This window comes from Colobus angolensis, unplaced genomic scaffold, assembly GCF_000951035.1.
Source record: "Colobus angolensis palliatus isolate OR3802 unplaced genomic scaffold, Cang.pa_1.0 Scaffold104, whole genome shotgun sequence".
NCBI classification, from domain to species: domain Eukaryota; kingdom Metazoa; phylum Chordata; class Mammalia; order Primates; family Cercopithecidae; genus Colobus; species Colobus angolensis.
Genome location: NW_012111364.1, coordinates 4,864,427 through 4,884,336, shown reverse-complemented (window position 1 = coordinate 4,884,336; position 19,910 = coordinate 4,864,427). Strand labels below are relative to the sequence as shown.

General features: G+C 34.6%; 1 protein-coding gene across 1 annotated transcript in view; it reads right to left on the bottom strand.

Annotated features, from left to right (window-relative positions):
* The window catches only part of THSD7A (thrombospondin, type I, domain containing 7A), a 507,842-nt gene that overhangs the window by 298,559 nt on the left and 189,373 nt on the right, over positions 1–19,910 (bottom strand). The window contains exon 2 of the mRNA XM_011942957.1: positions 1,067–1,898. Within this exon, the coding sequence (XP_011798347.1) occupies positions 1,067–1,898 (832 nt within the window). The remainder of the gene's footprint in view (positions 1–1,066; positions 1,899–19,910) is intronic.

The window sequence follows — 19,910 nt, the reverse complement described above, 5'->3', positions numbered from 1 at the left end:
TTAACATGCAAATGTGGTCTGTTACAAGATTTCCAGAGGCCATAGAAAAACAATCCAGCTGTTCACCAGAAGCACAGAGGTCGAAACTTCAGGGAAATTTATCTTACATGTTTTTAATCAAGAGAATAGACTGTGTGATAGAGTTGATGACGCTTTCAATGCCATTTCTACAATAAATCTGATATATAATTCTTACTGATGTTACTATTGTTTTTTCAGTTCAATCCAAATCATAACTGCATAAATATTTCTGAAAAAGCAATTATGCAAATATCCAGATAAGCCACTCCCAGATGGTCTGGTTTATCCAAGAGCAAAATTTAAAATACCCAGAGAACATCACGTCTTTCAGATAATACTCAATGAAAATTATTTCCACAACAAGTAAATCATACATGAGATAGTTTTTTCATAATATAGTCATTATGTACCCAAAGATAATTTGTCAAATAATTTCTGTCTAGAAAATGAAGCTAATTAGTTACATGTTTCCTGAATGAGGCTACTCATGATTCAATACCCTCTACTTACCTTATTTTCGGCTGGTTGCTGTTTCCTTCTCTGAAGGGAGTTATTCCATTATACACAATGTGCAAGAAAATTATTCTTAGGTATAACTCCCTGGGTTGTTGTTTAGAGCAGATTTTGTTTATAGGGTAATTCTGAAAATGCTCTAAACTTGGAGAGTTTACAAGTATGCCTTTTTCTATTAACTCACTAAAATAAGTATCTGAATTTAAAATCCCGATACTTCAGCCTCTAAGCAATTTTGTTTTCTATTATAGGGAAATGACAGTGTCTACACATAGAGAAGAAGCAGTATCTTTTCACGAAGAATCGTCATGCTTCAGACTTTGAAAGGAAAATCAAAATAACTCAAGTAATACAGCCCCTAAACGTGGGCACCATATAAACCCCCACAAGCTCAGAAGCCTTAAATTTGGGAGTAGCTCATCCTAAATTGTGCCCCTATGTAATCCAGAAGTTATTAGACAGTAGGGGATGTCTTAGGTACTCATGATCTTGACAGACAGGCCCGTGTAGTTAACAGTAATTAAAATGTTACCTTAAATCAGCAGCTTTTCCTGTCTTGTTAATACACATAACCTCTCTGGTCTGATATCCAATCTGGATGTCCCAATATTTGTTCTCCTGTCTGTTCTGTCTGTTTCTGTTTCTCTTTTTCTTAATAAGTTCGCGGGCTTCTGGATCCTTTACTCCTTTGCTGCGGTCCTTTTCCCGTTCTTTATTCTTCCCGCGTCTCCTTGCTTGTCTTACTTGTCGGGAGTGGGCCATTGAGCAGGTGCTCCAGGGCCCCACATGCAGGCTGTACATGAGCTCCTCGGCCTCGCATGGGCTGGACTGGCACACCTGGAACTCCGTCAGGTTTGGACAGCCAGAGCCTCCGAACTGCGGGGGCGCCACCACATGGCGCGTCCGGTGCTGAAGCCCGCTCCCGCAGGTCTTGGAGCATTCGGACCAGGCAGAAAACTCAGACACAATGCAATCTTGCTGGCAAGGAATGAGGCAAGCCTGCTCCAGGAGAGGCTTGGGCTCAAAGTACTCACAGATGATATCCTCCGCAGGAATATCTTTGTCTTTCTGGATGCACACTATCTCCCTCACCTGAATACCTTCTTCCCCCTTAATGCATTCAAGAGGTTTCTCTAGGCTTTTTGAAATCACAGGCTGACACTGATTCCAAGGTCCCAGTCTCCAGTCGTACAACTCTTTGTGCCAGTCGCAAACTTTGAAACAATTCTGCTGGTTATTGGGTCTCTCGGCCTGCTTACAGTTAGTATGCAGTGTAGTCCATCCCTCCACATGAGCACACCACACAGCCCTCGTTTGGATGCCTCCTGGACCACATTCATCTCCCATGCATCGGCCCCATGGACCTACAAAAATTGCAACACAAAAATTAGCAGTGCTACTAGAAGAAAACTACAAGTTATTGCACATTCCAGAAAGACCTTTCAAGACCTAGTACATTAACTTCCCTGAGGTGTTATAAAGTAGGTCTCTGGACAGGATTGTTGGAAAGTAATGATCCACACTAAGTATTTTTGCAAAAGGGGAACTGTGTCACAGAGTCTATATAAGGTAACTTCTGGGACAATTTCACTTTGGGTCCTTTAGGGATTATTAAAAGTTTGGTTTTGTTCATTTCCTTTGTTTTATGTAGTTGGAAATCCTTGCTGATAAAGGACATCAGAAATTAATCTCAGTGAAAACTCATTACTCCTGCCTCACAATCATCAAATCCATTTCAGTAACTGGCAAAAAAAAATGGCCCCATGTGAAGAACTTCTCCTGCAGGCATTTCTCTTCCTGGACAATTAAGTACTTTGTGGAACTTGCTCTCTTCTTCATCGTTTTTTATTTTCATAGACTATGGCTGAAAGGGCCTAATAGTTGTATATTATGTGTTCCAATAGAGCTTGAAGTGTTCACTCTCTGGTTACCAAAGCCAGGAAGCAAAAATCTTCATTTACACACATTCTGCCTTTAAATTTACCAACTTTCCCCCCCACATTTCCCAAGTGAAGTATAGAGCTGAGTAAGGGAATTTAAATTTAACTACAAGATTTTTGCAATTTTCTAATCATTGAGAGGTTGTTTGGGGTCTTATTTATTTATATATTTCTTAAACACGAAATATTTGGTATTACAGAGCTATTTTATGTGATACTTAAATCAGTGACTTTAATATGAAATGTGGGTTTTGTTTCTTCTGTGAAATCCTTCTTACAATAGATTTAAACCTTATCTTTGCATATATTATTTTCTTCTAAGATAGATGATATGATTTTCAGTGGTTTAACAGATCCCAATTTATGAAATTGAGAATTGTGAAATTTTGGCATTATAAAGAAACTTAAAGATCATATGAATTATAAAGAAACTTAAAGATCATATAATTACATGATTTTCAAAAAGTATTCCATGAATTTGAGAAATTGTTTGATGTGCCTGAAAGCCATTTTCCATCTGTTGTGTGGGAAGGTGAGGGCCAACATGTGGGGTGGGCTCTAGTGCCCCTCGTACTCTTACACTGCTGCCATCCTCCCTGATTGATGCTTTTATAAGAAAAACTCTATTTGTATTATTAGTTTTATTCACATGGGGTTGCAAGAGGTTTCTACTGTGGAAATGTGAAACCTGCTAAAGTAGGTCAATGGATTGGCTCTATGGATGAGAAAAACAGGAAACAAGAAGGAAAAGTGATTTGCTGAGTTCAAATATTTAATGAATAACGAAATCAATCTGGACTTTAGGTTCCAGTTCCAACTTTTAGTTGTATGATTTCTCTTTAAATCTTCAGCTTCAGTTAGTTTCTTCTGTACATACCAACTGTTAGTATACAAATAAAGAAATATAAAGAATGTGCTAATCATATTTAATCTAAACATTTAATTTTGCCTAATGAGAAAGATGTTTAAAGTTTGTGGAAAATTTCCTTACAAATGACATTATGGAGTTGTAAATAGAATAGAGACTTGCTGTAAATATTGTGCTAATCATTATTGCATGAAAGTAAATATTGGATAGTTGGCATACCCATATCATTCCTTTATGAAGTTTGCAGGTAAGAAATTATAAGGGATGTAAATGCTTATTAGGGATGTAACATTCTGATAAGATATATAAAATACTCAAGGAGACTGGGAAACAGTCTCCTTAAAGTATTAATAATGAAACTTTATGGACTTAGAAAGTCAGTGGGTTTGTTGCATCTGTCCAAATGCAATTCACCTAATGATATTTTAATCTTATTTTTAATTTGCCAAAGAAAAAAATATATGTTCACAAATCTGGTGATATTTTCTTAAAGATTTTCTAAATACTCACTTTGTGAACCACAAAATCTAGGATACTTCTCAAAATGAGAACCTAGTAATATGTATGAAATTTTCTAATTAGTTCCACACACCCTTGGCATTTATTCCCCATCCCCACTGTGCTTGAACAAAACAGTGGTCCTTATTTAACATCTGAACACAACATATAAAGACATAGTTACATCAGACTCTCAAATTAGGAGTAAGCTATATGCCATTAAGTCTGAATTTGAAAACATAAGTGTCTTATACTAACTCAGACTCTAAATCCCAGATGTAATTTAGTTGAACTTCCTGATGTATTATTTTTTTCCAATTTTTAAAATTAATTATGAAATTAGACTGACTAATCAGATTGAGGCTACTAGTCCTTTATCTTCAAAGTGTAAACAAATGATTATTTATAGCAGACTTATAAGGGTGTCACTTAAAAAACATAACTGTACATTTTTAGGTAGGCAGCACTATTACTAATAGAAGTGATTGGGCCGGGCGCAGTGGCTCACGCCTGTAATCCCAGCACTTTGGGAGGCCGAGGCAGGCGGATCACGAGGTCAAGAGATTGAGACCATCCTGGCTAACATGGTGAAACCTCATCTCTACTAAAAATACAAAATATTAGCCAGGCGTGGTGGTGGGCGCCTGTAGTTCCAGCTACTCGGGAGGCTGAGGCAGGAGAATGGCGTGGACCGGGGAGGCGGAGGTTGCAGTGAGTCGAGATTGCACCACTGCACTCCAGCCTGGGCAACAGAGAGAGACTCCATCTCAAAAATAAATAAAATAAAATAAATGTGATTTATTAATTAAAATAAATTAATGTTTTATTACAGAAATCTGAGTATACAAAATGTGAATTGACTTCAAGTCTGTATGTTATTGCTAAGGAAAACATACATACTGAAAATAACTTTTTTTCCCTAAAACAACTATGAAACAGAACTATGCTACACTAGTCAATTCTTAAGTCTGAAAATTACCTTAAACAAGATAAGGACTGGTGAAAATATTAAACTCTTACAAACCAAATTTTAGCAAAAAATCTTGGCTTAAAGTGATGGTTGCTTTGAAAATGATTCATCATTTACTGACATCAAATTATGGAGAGCTCCCTTTTCACACACGTTCCAGAGCACCATGTATGTTTTTCACATAATGTTTAAATGTTAGTCACACTTTCAGTTAGTAGAATCAGTAATTTTTGTCAAATATTTAACATCTGTTTATCACATTAGACTCACTCTATAGCCCCATGAGGACAGGCCCTTGTCTGTCATCTGCAACAGCTGCAGACAGTACACACAGAAAAAGTTCAATAATATTTATTGAATGAATGAATAAAATCAGAAACCAAATCAATAAAATAATTCCAATCAATTTATGATTCAACAGATGCCATTTGGACAACTAATTGTGAATAAAGACAAAATGTGCTTTTCCTTTAAGCCATTCCAATATATTATGGATTAACTTGAGATTTTTTATTTTAATCTAATTATTGAAAACACAAGAAGATACTAGTGACATAACTTAAAAATACAGATCTATATTTAATTACAATCAGAACCACAGTGTAATCTTGAGAACCTCTAATTTTTCCATGTTACCTGTTGTAGTAATATTACATATATTTTGGATAACTAAATATGCACAATGTTTTTCTGAAATTAGCATTGTCTTGGAGGCAGATTTCAGATGATCACGGGTGTCAATGACAGTATCTTACTAGAATATTTTCTTGTCTTCAGAGCTAGTTAAAAGCACATATTTCTGCAATGATTTTCAGCTACATATAAAAATATAATATTATGTTTCTACTCTGTATAAATGCCTTAAGAAATAAAAGAAAACAGTCCATATAAAAGTTTAATCATACTGGCATCTTATTTATAACATTGTGAATCAAATGTTCCTTTCCCACTTTACAAAAATAAAATTGCACTCCCAAAAGGGGTTGAGAAGTATATTTTCATTCTTTAGTTTTCAGAAACTAAATTTTCTCAACCAAGAACATTTCTAATCACCTAGTTCTTTATTGATTTTTCACAATGTTGATCCCACTACAGAGGCTGGTTAGTCAATGAAAATAGTTTTTTGATCACTTACTTTAAAAATTACCATTTGACATATAGAAATATTGACAAGTGTTGTTTCAAATTCAGAATTCATTATATTAGATAGTTCTTACTTTGATGTTCCTCATAGAATACCACGAACATCACCTATGTGTGTGTATACCTTTTACATATGCTTAATTAGCTAATTATATTTGTAAAAGCTTTGCACTTCTGCTAATTTAATGGAATAACCTATTACATTCCATCATTTGAACATGTCTTTTAATTTCCGTGGCTTACTTTTGGATAAATTGCCTCAATACTTTTGTTTAGAGAGGAGAGAAGTTAATTTATAGATCTTAATATCCAAGGCATTATATTTTTGATGTCAATGCCGGCAGGAATAAAGAGATTGAATTCAACAATATTATTATATATATATATAAGGCACAAGAATTTCTAAAGTTTGCTTAGATAACTAAGAAAAACATATGTTATAAATATAAATATATTCCAATTCCCATTTCAATAATATTATCACAGATTTTTATTAATCAGCTAGTCACAGATAACACTGTGGGATTTATTTCATTCCACGTATATTTACATTGAGAACCAGCAGATAACATATCCTGAGAAAACTTCATAGAGATATATAAAAATACCTACTGAGGCTAAAGGAAAACAATAAAATGCATGAAGGCACCAGTGAAAACAGAGGTGGAAGTATAATCACGATTGAATCTAAAAAATAAAAAAACCCATCATCCCCCTTGTAGGCTTTAACTACCCTTATCTTTTCATTGCACCTTGAGTATCACATGTGTGTCCAATTAACCAACCTCTTGAAAGATCAGATCTTCCCCACAATACACACGATGAAGGGCTGTCTACCTCTTCCCTCCAAGCAGTCTTGACACAAGTACACATTGAAAGGGACCAAATTGAATAGAAAACGGACCACATTGAATAGAAAAGGGACTGCATCTAAAACTCCTCTTGACAACTGGAATTGTTAACTCAGTTAGATACCATGTTTAAGGGGGTGCAAATGTTTTAAAGTACAATTTGAAAACACAATATGCAAACTCTATCAAGGAAAACATGAAATCCTCTGCCAATTACAATGTGGCAGTGTGCGGCAAATGTCTCTGCATAAATGTTAAAATTCAGCTCTACATCCTACATTACTAAGAGTGGGAGGTAGTGGTAGTAGAAAATCTGGGGGAGTGGTGTTTGGTTTTTGAAAAGAACAGTAAGAATTATCATTGGTTCAAAACTTCCATCTTTTATTGTTCTGTTCATGATTATTTAGAAGGAATTTGGAATCTAATTGAGCAAAATAAAGGACAGGCAGCTTTCTATTTAAGGCAATAGATAATATCCCCCTGTGAATGGAAATGTATTCCTGCATACAGATTTGTAGGATGGTGTTTACTCAGTATCATACAAAGCACTTCTACAATGTGGGTCAATAAAGATGTGTAGAACACTTAGCTTGACAGATTTTATGTAAATCCGGAAACACTGGATGTCTTATTTCACTAAAAGGAAATTAAAGCAACTGTTTTATATGCCCAAAACTTGTGTGTAATTGATAGGCTCACAATACAAATATTTTCACTTGGAATCAATGTAAAATTATGCAAAATTGTGATAAAAACTTTAAATGAATGCTACTTGGCTTAGTTTTCCTTAGGCTAGTGCTTTAAGTAAAATTCTGCACTAACTTTACCAAGATGTTGATAAAATAATGAATTTATTTTTATTCCTGCTAAAGAGGATTTTATAATGTGCCTATTCTCTTGATGTCGCTCAAAACTGTCTCTGTATTTCACTCTACAAAAGACAGCCGTCTAAATTTAAAATTACTATTTCCCCACCATATTCAACACTGACTTCTCTAAGTCTGCTTTTTATATGTCAAGGGCATGAGAACAATAAAAGGTTGAGTCTATAAAAGGCCACATTATTGACAGGTGGCCAGCAACTGTTCCAAAGAGCCTTATAAAAGATAAACACCATAAAAGGAGCATGAGAAATTATGCAAACTACTTTTTGTTCTTGTTTGCTATAAAACTCTCAAATGAGCCAGTTTCTGGTTTGACTAAATATGTTTGCATCCTTCAAATGAGATAGTGTGTTTTCCCCTCCTGGATTTGGTTATGGAACAGCATGTTCTACTTTACTAAGATCAAGGAGTACATAAACAGCTTAGTAATATACTGAGTTCTGTCTCTTGAATGCTACAGAACATCTTACTTTAAAATTTATAATTTACAAAACTAAAACAAAATTTCTATTTGTTTTTACCCAATCAAATCCCTGTAAAAAGATTAGAAATTATTGTTAAATAATAGGAAAGAAAAATTCCTTATAAATTCCATAAACTAAAGATAACTAATCCTAGTCATCATACTTTGCTGTCTTTCTAAAGCCAATTAAATATAATAAAAAAAATTTTATAAAATATAAAATATAAAACTAAACTTAGGATTGTGCTATCAATTAATTGTTTTATAGTTTGCATTTTTACTTCACAATATGCTATAAAAAATTCCACTTCAACAGATGCACCACATACACACACACACACACACACACACAGATTGAAACTTCTAGACCATTAATCTCCTTTGCTCTTCATATTTTCACATTTAGATCTATACTATGTTTGCATAGTGTTTTGTTCTACCAATTTACCATGATTTTTCTAACTGATGTTCTATCAGTGGATGTTTAGGTCTTTCCTGATTATTTCCAATATTGTAAAGAATGCTATAATGAACCTCCATTGCTGTACATCATTCAGATAATTTGGTGAAAGGTTTTTGCACACTTTCAAGCTTTTGATACATGTAGTATTGCAAAAGTGCCCACCAAAATGTGCCAATTTGGCCTTCCACCAGCAATTTTGAGCACATTTTTCTCAACCTCTAATATTTGCAGATCGCTGGTCCTCCAAGTCTGAGCTCCTGCTGGAGAAATCCTGTGTGCTTATTTTCTTGGAAAGTTCATCCTTTGACTAAAATCATAGTCTTAATTCCTTTACCTTCATTCTTTTGTGTATTGTGGTTTCCAGAAAGACATCAAAGCTTGTGAAGAATTCATAATAGCCTTCCCTGTTTTCAGCATCGAAACATATTCTTGCTTATTTTGTACTTGTTTGGTCATTTCAAAGGATTTTATTGCCATAGGTAGAAGCAAACATGTGGTCTTAAATGTCCATCTTAAAATAGTCCTATAGACTGGTATCTGAATGCTTAGCATACTGCTCCATACAAAATTATACTAATTGAATTTATTTAATTATAAATATATGCTCTGCCTGGTAGATCCCTTTGTATAGATTTGTGAATATACAAAAATAAATTTTGAATGTGTTTATCTAAACTAGATTTAAATTTCTTTCAAAGGAAAAATAAGAGGAGAGCTTGTAGCTTCTTTAACTTGAGTTTTAACTTAATTTTAATTTAAAACATAACTCTCAAATGACAAATCAGTTTGGTGGATAAGGAGAGATCACTGTGGATGTCAAGCTGAGCTTTCATCTTCAATAAGTAATTAAACTTTAATAAGAAATTATATAAGAATGTCAAATTACACGTACAAAATTAGAACAGGCTGTTTAAATCTGATGAGAAAATGAATGAGGAATTAGAGACTGGTATAGCTGATTTTACAATGCTAAACACAATAGTCTCTTTTTAGGATCTGTTATACTAAATATTCCTTTAAAATTACTTAACCTCTTTGTGTTCTGGTTTCCTGATCTTAAAAATACGATATGAACCCTGTCATTAGCTCCCACCATCTCATAACCCTACCTGACCCTTAAGCTAAGTACCAATATTATGAGGAATGTTTGTGATAAAGTTGTGAAGTCCCTTTCTTTTACACAAAACGATTCACATTTTCATGTGACAGTATTTTAAAGTCTTCATGTATCAGTGACAACTTCCTTAGGTTACGCTCCATTAAAGTGAAAGCCTGAGTCAAAGCATTTGACAATTTTAAGGTTTTAAAATACATGTTGCCCAATTGATTTTTCAAAGAAACATGTACAGATCTACATTCTATCACTACACCTTGATCAGCATTGGTTATTATAATATTTTCTTTTGTTAATTTGATGAATATGCCCAAATCCACTGTTGTTTTAGTTAAATCTTCATTACATATGAATTTTAACATAATAATTTCCTCCCTGTAAATTATTTGTTTCATGGTTTTCCAGCATTCTCATAGATTTCTTTTCCCAATCTCTTTGAGATACTAACATTTTCTCTGATCATTAAGATGTATTTCCCATCAGTGTTTTGTGTTATTTTGTGTATAATATTTTCTGTTTTCCATATGCAGACTTTCACTAACACAATAGTATATTTCTTTGATTGATTTTTAATGAAAGATTTTTAAGGCTGAATTATATTTTTAAATACAGAGGTTAATAATACAGAGGTTAATAAATACACGTACATTAAAAATTTAATCTTCTTTATAGATTTGTTTTATTTAAGCATGTTAAATGCATCAGAAGTTTATTTCAAGTTTGTTATAAGGCAAACTTATGACTATTTTATTTTCTATAGAGTTAGGCAATTTTACCTGGAACACACATACCTATGATTTAAAGGTACCTTTCAAACAGCCTCAAAACACGTCAATAAGAGGTGTATTAAATACCACATCCCTAGATTACATTGTTATATTTTATTGCTATGTTTTATTTCATATTTGTATAGTACTGTGTGTTTTCCCACATATGATCTCATTTGATCTTTGCATCAAGTAGTACATATAAAAAATAAACAAGATCAATTTTGTTATTCTGTCCAGTAGTTCAATCTCCGTAAATCTGAAGAAAATATAAAACCATCAACCACTCAAATAGTTCTGTGGTTTCCTTGGATGCAGTTAAACACTCCCAAAAAAGTAGTTATATAAACTGTATTTGAGCAATTCAGTTAGAGAGTTTATGGTGCCATAATGAAAAGTTCCCAATTTTTGAATAAAGTCTCATGCAAATAAGGGGATGCAAAAACAATTTCTTAGAGAAAATTCTTCTTCAAGTTAACAGATTGCTAAGTCAATGTTTTCCTTTCAAGCTCATAAACTCAGAAAAATTTGATATTGTTAGAATCTTGATTTCAAAATAACAAAATGTGATACAAATAGCCTTAATACCTATTAAAATTTTAAAAAGATCTACTTGAACAGTTGCACTGCCAATCCACAAAACAACACAAACTTCCTCCTTACCCTACTTCCCAAATAATTACAACAACCAAAAAACAGAAAGCAAACTTGAGAGTTATATAGGATTTCAGTATAAATGTGATTGGCAGCAGAGTATTTATGAAATAAGAATAGAAATTGTTGATCATAACAAACATATAATAATGGATTTGAAGACATGACAAGTCTTCAGAGGCTGCTTTAGAGCATGGATTGAAGGTAGCAACTAGCAAATCTAGTAATGCATATGTTTGTGAGTGTTTAAAATAGGTTGTCTTGAAATTGGTGTCAAAGAATAGCACTAAGAACTGCATAACATTTCACTCAAAAATGTGAAATGCACAAAACTTTTTACCCATATCAAGCTACCGATCTTCCATTACAGTTGTCCAAAAGTGGGCTACCTTTGGAGAATACATATTCAACAGTCCGACTTGATGCTAAGGGAGTCAAATAAACTAGGTATTGGAAGTAAATGAGTGTTATCACAACTCTCTGTATCTCAGGGAACTTTGATAAAAATAGTAAGTGACATCTTAATAAATTTGAAAGCATGCTATCTTGTCCTGGATTACCCCAAAAGTAGAACTTGAGACAAAGGTTTATATGCAAGTAGTTTATTTTAGAAGTGATTCCATGAAGCAGGGCTAAGGCAAAAAAGAGGAAGAGAAGGAGAGATCAAGGGAAAGCCGGTATAAGCGTATGTAATAAAATTGTCCGCTGCTATAGTTGCCTGGTTATGACTTTGTGGGACCTTCTGAGGAGATTCATGAAATGCATCTCAGAACTGTCAGTCCAGAGAAAAGAATAACTAAACATTTCTTCTTTGACTCCTGTTCCTCATTGCATAAAATTGCTTGAAGTAGCACAGAGGCAGTTCCTGATATAGTTTCTCCCTTGCACCACTCAGATCCTCTTATTCTACCGTTGTACCATTAAATGAATCACAGACTATCTCCCTCAATATTATGGCCAGTTCAATGTCTGCAAGTATAGGTTTTTCCCTCTGGAACTACATCCTCCAATTCAGCGAGTTTAAGATTTTAGGTATGGACAGCACAAATTCCTGAAGTGACTCAGGGGAACAATGGAGAGAGGGCCAATCCTACTTTGCCTGAGAGTTTTAACCCATATGTCTTGGCTCTTATGGCACAACACCATATTTTGTTTATGGGCTTGGCTCATCCTGGAAGACATTTCTCCAATCATGCAATCTGTTATTTTTCAATTTAAGCCTTTAATAGGCAATACTACTACTCAAATTAGAAGAGCTGCTTTTGGGTAATGAGGTATATAGAAAGTCCAGTGGATTTCATTGTCATTGCTGCTTGTCATGTCCATTTACTATAAGATATATTCTTTTGAATGAAGCAATATTATTCATACATAGAATATAAGACCAAGAAACCGGGCATCTGCAAGTCTTCTGATTATGGTGTTGGTGAAGTCACTGTGGCCATAGAAGACAAATGCATACCTAGGGTAAGTGTCAATTTTGCTAAGAATGAATTGCTGTTCTATTTGTGTTAGAAAGTGTGTGATATAATCAATTGGCTGGCTGCTTCTTATAGGTTGGTCCTTAGCAATTGCAGTAGTTTGATCAGCCTTGGTAAGAAGAAGCCTATACTAACTACTGGGTTCATATATAGCACCCATCCCTGATACAATGGCCAGTCTGAAGCAAGAGGTTGGCTGATATCCACAGGTCAAAATTTCTTGTCTACTTACATACTCAGTTCTGCCTCTAATGCAGATGCTCCTGGATGGGCATTAACACAGGCCACAAAGATCTGCCGTTTGGATCCACTTTCATTGAACACTCATATGCAATTTAGCTAGACTTCTATGTTTCTAATCAACTAGATAAGCCATTCGCCATTGCTTAGAAGTCCATGTAAGTCTATATTTTAGGCTACTTGTCCCTTGGTAAAGAGTGAAAAACTAAATATAGGCTCACAGCTCTGTACTGTGGGAGGATTCCCCTTCGCCGTTATCCTTTAGAGCCGTAACAAGTGGGGCTGCTGTGTTGCAGCTGCCCATTTACAAGTAGCGCCAAAATATCATGCTAAGCCTATCAAGCCTGAAGTTTTTATTTTCTTAGCTGGTATTAAGAAATCCCTCATGAGCCATGAGTTGAAGGAAGGTCCTCTATGTAAAAGAAGTAGGTACCATGGATTCTGGACAATGTGTTTATGTAATTTACTTTTTTGTTATTCTTGTTCTGTGTGGGCCTGATCCCCAATGCTCTGTTTCTGTTGTACACTGGATTTTAGCTATGTCTTACCCAACATTTTATTTGGTTGGCTTCATAATATCTAGCTTAGAATAGACAACTCCAGCCAAAAAGTTAGTTGGTGTCCAGCATGCAATATCCACTAGGACCCAATAGTTTGTCAGGATCTATTTTGTGGCATGTGTGTGTGTGTGTGTGTGTGTGTATCATGCTTTTCTTTTCTTCCCCTAGATGTGAGTAATTCTCTTTTGCAAAAAACATGGCCTTACTCCCAAATCCTAAGTGTCTGTGCTGCCACTTTTCTATTAGGGGTAGCCAGAGATTCCTCATAGCCATTTTATCTATCTGAAATATATCTCCTGACATCAAATCTTCTGGGCCACTATGATCTCAGTGACTGAGCACCTTGCTTCAACCAATAAATAGACTGTGGTAATATTTCCAAGTGCCATGTATGATGCTGTCAGGATGCAGAGAGGCTGTGGTATGTAGTCAGTCTCCAAGATGATCTCAATGGTTCCTGCTTTCTGCTGTTCTTGCCTTTTTACAGTGCTCTCTGATATTGCATGGAGATGACCTGTGTAACCACTGAGATATTGCAAAAATATTTGTGTATAACTTACAAGTCTAGATTATGAAGGATATGTGGCTTCTGACTTGCCCTCTCTTGGTTAATTCACTCTGGGGGAAGCCATCTATTATGTCATGGAAATACTCAAGCGTGTTTTGAAAAGGAACTGAGACCTCCTGCCAGCAACCATGTGAGTGACCCATGATCCTCTTGGAAGCAGATCCTTTGGCACCAGTTAAGTCTTAAGAGGACTGCAGGTCTGGCCAATATTTTGGCCATAAACTCATGATAGACTCTGAGTCAGAACCACCTGGCTAAGCTGTTACTGAATTTCTCATGCAAAGCAACTATGGGATAATAAATGTTTATTGGCTATAAGCTGCTAAATTTTGACGTAGTATTTTACGCAGCAACAGATAACTAATACCGATTATAGTGTCTAGAATAGGTATGTTGCCATACCCCAAAATCTAAAACATGGGAATGGCATATTGAAAGTGTGCAGGGGCTAGCAGCTGGAAGGACAATGACGAGTCTGTTAGTAAAAGCCAAAGGTATTTTGAGAGGCTGCTTGAAGCAGCCTGATGGCCCTAAAAGTGGCTGCCAGTAAAGACTTAAAATAAATGAGGAGGATGTTTTTGGAAACTTGAGGAATGGGGACTTTTTTTCTATCACAGCAGGAAGTTTAGCAATATTGTCACCTATAATAATGTGGAAGTCAAAATTATGTCCAATTAACTGGGTGATCTAGCTAAGAGTTCCACACAAACTGTTAAGGGTGCCACCTTTCTTATTAGGGTATCTCTAATAGTTGCCACTTTCTAGTCACCAAATCCAACTAGTATAATGTCATTCATATAGTGGACAAGGGTCATGTTCTGAGGAATGTCAAGACAATCAAGATCTCTGCCAGCTGTATTTTGACAAATGGCGGAAGTGTCAATTTGGCCCTGGGGTGAGGGAGTAAATGTGTACTGCTGTATATTCTCTATTCAAAGCAAACATCTTTTGATGCTTCTTACTAATGGGAATTGAGAAAAAACATATTTGCTAGATTCGTGTCTGCATATCAAGTGTCAAAGGCTGTGTTGATTTATTCTAGTTTCGATACAACTCATTCATAATAGCTGCAATTGGGGCCAACGTATGGTTAAGTTTATAGTAGCTTGCTGTCATCTTCCATGACTCATGCAGTTTTGTTCTACTTTATTCAGGGAAAATACAAGTTGCTTGAACAGGAATATAATGCGGACAACCTCTCCGGCATCCTCTGAAACCTTGATGCAATATTAATTTCTGGAAAGATGTTATGATAGAGCACAATACAATGTGCTTCATTTCCCATCTACAATGCATACCAAGCTACAAAAAAATGAGAGTCTTAGTAACTATAAACACGAAGTCTCTCACTTGCACCACTCAGATCCTCTTATTCTACCATTGTACCATTAAGTCCAATGAATCACAGACTCCCTCCCTCAATATTATGGCCAGTTCAATATTCTACCCAGCAGATGAGAGAGCAAAACACTGATCCACTTGCTTCTATTACCCATTGATCAATAATGAGCCCAGGATCATAAACATTAATTCCTTCACAATTTCAAGTAGTGCATGAGTGAGTGCTGAGTGGGTTTCTGCAGGTGTCTTGCACTTCCATGTCAGAGAAGCCCTGGAAAAGTAGGTTGCTTGGCCTGTGGTAAGTGGCAGTCAGTTTGTACCTATGTGAATCTGGTGAAATCTGTGCAAAACTGGAAGCCACAAGAGTGAGCGGAGGTGGAGATAGAGCCAAGAGGATGTAAAATAGTGCAGAAATATAAAATACCACAATGAACTTGTGGTAGATGTATTTTCTTTTTTTTCTAAAAATGCTTTCTTCTAAAAGGCATTTGTTTTCTACGAACTAATAAATATTAGGGACAAAATTGAAAAAAGCTAAAGATGTCTGCATTTTTATCACATTTATTTACTTACTCAAAAGATAGTGAGGGCCTACAATATGCTAGCTGCTGTGATAGGCAAGCAACATTGACATGTATTAAGATAAGAAAACACTACCAAAAGTGGAAACAACCCAAATGTCTAATAATAAACAAAACATGATATACATACAGTGGGATATTATTTAGCCTTAAAATGAAATTCTGATGCTACAACACGGATGAGCCTGGAAAGATTATACTAAGTGACATAAGCAAGACACGAAAGGACAAATACTGTATGATCCCACTTATATGAAATACCTAGAATGGTCAAATTCATAGAGACAGAAGATAGAATGGTGGTCATGAGGGGATAGGTGAAGAAGGATATGGGAAAGTATTGGTTGATGAGTGCAGAGTTTCAGTTTCAGATAGTAAAGAATTCTAGAAACCGATAGTGGTGATGGTTGCACAACAATGTGAATGTGTTTAGTGCCACTGAATTGTTCACTTAGAAATGGTCAAAATAGTAAATTTTATGTTTTCTCTACCACTATATCTATCTGTCTGTCTGTCTATCATCTATCTATCTATCTATCTATCTATCTATCTATCTATCTATCTATCTATCTATCATCTATTTATCTATCACCTATCTGGCACTACCATGAACTGTAGCCTACCCTTTTTTAGTCATGTCTATAATATTCTGAAACTTTGAGAATACTTCTAAATATAGCAACATTACCTCAAGGTTCCAAGGAATTAATGCCAAGTTCAAAGCCTTGGGGAACTTTTAAACTCCTTAGACCTAAAGGCAATTTATTTGAGACAGTCAAGCAAAAAGTGAAGGGCCAATTATAGATCTGATAACTTTTCTTTGTCTTATTAAACACTGAAAAAAGGAAATCATAGCTCAGAAATGCCCATTATCATCTTAGTTTTAGTGCCTAATATTTTAAATTGGTGGTTGTTACTAGAAATAATACATTCTAAGTTCATCTTCTGATGACATTATATTATCAATTGTATACCTCAAGAACTGCAATACAATTTTAGCCAATAAATAATAAATTGTAGAAATGATCTCAGAATGAAACATAAAGTGAAGTTAATATTTTGATTTCTAGAATGATTTTATTACACATCTAGAAGCACATTTTATTCCTTAATTCTTTAGGACATTTTTGCCCATACTCTGGTTAACAAATGTCTCCATGGCTGTTGCTTTTCCTTTTTCATGAAAATTATTTATAGACATATATTAAATTTTAGTATTCCCCATGCATATCATAAACCACTCCAGTAAACCAGGGCCAAAGCAAATCTTTATCCTAAAGTTGTACAGCAATTAATCAGGCTAAAGAAAAAAAAAACAGAGGAAAAAATGTCAATTGTTTCCTTTCTGGCACTGGAACAGGACTGGCATTACTACAAATAATTATTTAGGATAAGAATAAATTTGGTTTTTGAAAAGACTATTGTGATAAACTTAGAGCACTAAAACATATGACTTATTTACAAGACACTGTAGACACTGTAAAGCCTGCCTTAATGCAATGGCATTGATTATGCATTGCTATGTATACTATAATTTCCATAATAATTTCTGTCCTACTAAGTGCCATCACCATTATAAAGGATTAGAAGAGTAATTCAGGCACCTGAAACTAAATTTCCAACATATGAGTTGATATGTATATGTCTGTAAATATACTTCTACATATTTATTCTTTAATGTATCAAAATTGGTTCATTTAACAAATATACCATATTAATGCAAAATTTTTTATGAAGTTGACATTATAAATATACTTTTAAAATAAAAATGGTTTTTGCTTCCAAAATGCATCATCTCAGGGTGAGGCAAATTCCATGTGTCTGAAGAAACTGAATATGTGGTTTAGGGTAATAATTTGCATCATTAGTGACTGGGAAATGTTTATTGGAACTTAGATTGATTATTCCTACAACTGGTAAAAGTCAACTGAATTTTGTTAGGTTAAACATGAACTCAAAGCTATAGGATTCTAGGAAAAATAATCAGTAGATGATCAGTTAACAATCTAAATGTAAATGTTTAATTTCCAAAAAAAAGTGAATTGAGGAATATCTTAATATTTTAGTAACATCTTCTCAACTTACTTACTATAAGCAAGAGATTTATACGGCATTTATTGTATACTTATTCTATGGAAGACACTGTATTGAGTGTTTTTGCAAATTTTTCACCATCTGTATCTTTCAACAACCCTGCCATACAGGTTTTAACTACCATTATTTCAATAGTTATTTTACTATGTTAGAGTTGTTGTATTTTTGTTTAGTTATTTTATTTTTTATTATTTTGCTGATCCAAAATTTGAGAATTTAAGAGGCCCTGCTTATTGTGAACACATAAATAGTACCCATGTTACACCACTATTTAGTAGTAGAGGGAGATTTTTCTAGCTCAAGTTGTCTGACTTTAGGGTTTTGTCCCCAAGCCAATTTGCTCATAACCATTTCCTCTAAGAAACACTCCTCTAAAGCTTCCAAGCCCAGAGAGGAACACTGAGATCCACTCCACTCCCAGATGTGTGTGTGTGTGTGTGTGTGTGTGTGTGTGTTTTCTCCAGAGACGAGCCTTGCTATGTTGCCCAGACTGCAGTGCAATGAGTATTCACAGGTGCAATCATAGTACATTACAGTCTGGATGTCTTAGGCTCAATCAATCCTCCTGCCTCAGTCTCCTGAGTAGCTGGAACTACAGGCATGTGACATCGCACCTAGCTTCAGTTATGTTTTTGAGTGACATCGCACCTAGCTTCAGTTATGTTTTTGAGTAAAGCAGCCAGCAATCAGTTTGTACACACAGAGAAAAGTAACCTCTTCAACAAGCACAATAGCAGGATCGGCTGAAGTCTAGTTTATACCAGTATTTTGCCAAGAAAACCCGTCGTGGTCATGTGCACTAAAATAAGTATCAAAAATTCTCAATGTATTTACCTTACGTTTGCTTCTCACAATGTTACTGTAAAAATACAATGACACTGATTTTTTCTGCATTCACTTGAATTAATAGTCTATTGATTATTATTAAGAATATTCACAAATACATAATATTATAGTTAGATTGTCTTCTATTTTCTTACTAAATCACTGAACATTGAGGAGAGGTAGAAGCACAGTCCAAGATATACTGTGTAGGAACTCAAGGTTGAGAGCTATTTTTTCTAAAAGAAGAATCTCTGATAATTTATAATCTGAATTCTAGGGTTGAGGATTGTATAAATAGTTTCTGGGACCTTGATAATTAAATATAATCTACAAACTTTCAAGTTTCTTAAGAATTAGATTCTTTGATCGGTGTTTTTCACACAATTTTAGCTTAGAAACTATGGCAAAGATTTTTAAAAGTCCTACATTAAATTTTAAATACAAGGCCATAACTAGATTTGATGAATGTTGAGTATTTCTAATTCTGATGAAATCAGATAATCGGTTTTAACTTCAAAGGAATGTCACCCAATAAAGCAGTGTTGAAGATGCATATAATTGTGTTAGTTGTTCTTTAATAACTGTGGACACTACATTTTATCTTTAACTGGAAAAATCTTCTTTTAGCCTGAAGCAATAGATCTTATTCAAAACTAGGGAGTCAGTAATTAACATCCATTTTCTTATTTTCGTTTCTACACGTACTTGTTTGTGTATGGATATAAATGTCTCCTTCGATATTAAATTTGTATGTGTAGAAACTATGTGTAGGCTGACAAATTCCACAAGTATTAAATAGCCATAATTTAAAAATCATATTAATATTGGTTTATGTGGCCAATCTATATTTCAAGACACATCATTAGTCTTTTTGAAGACACATGCAGATGAATAATACATGTCTTTTGCTTGATTGAAAAATCACAATAAGGATGCATTTTAAAATGTAATATATATCAACTGAAATTTAACTGAGGCATTAATACACATGGTTTACTGAGTAGTTGGTTCCAAGAATATAATAGAGAATAAACTAAGGCAAATGTTCAGATAAGGAATATGAAAGCTGAC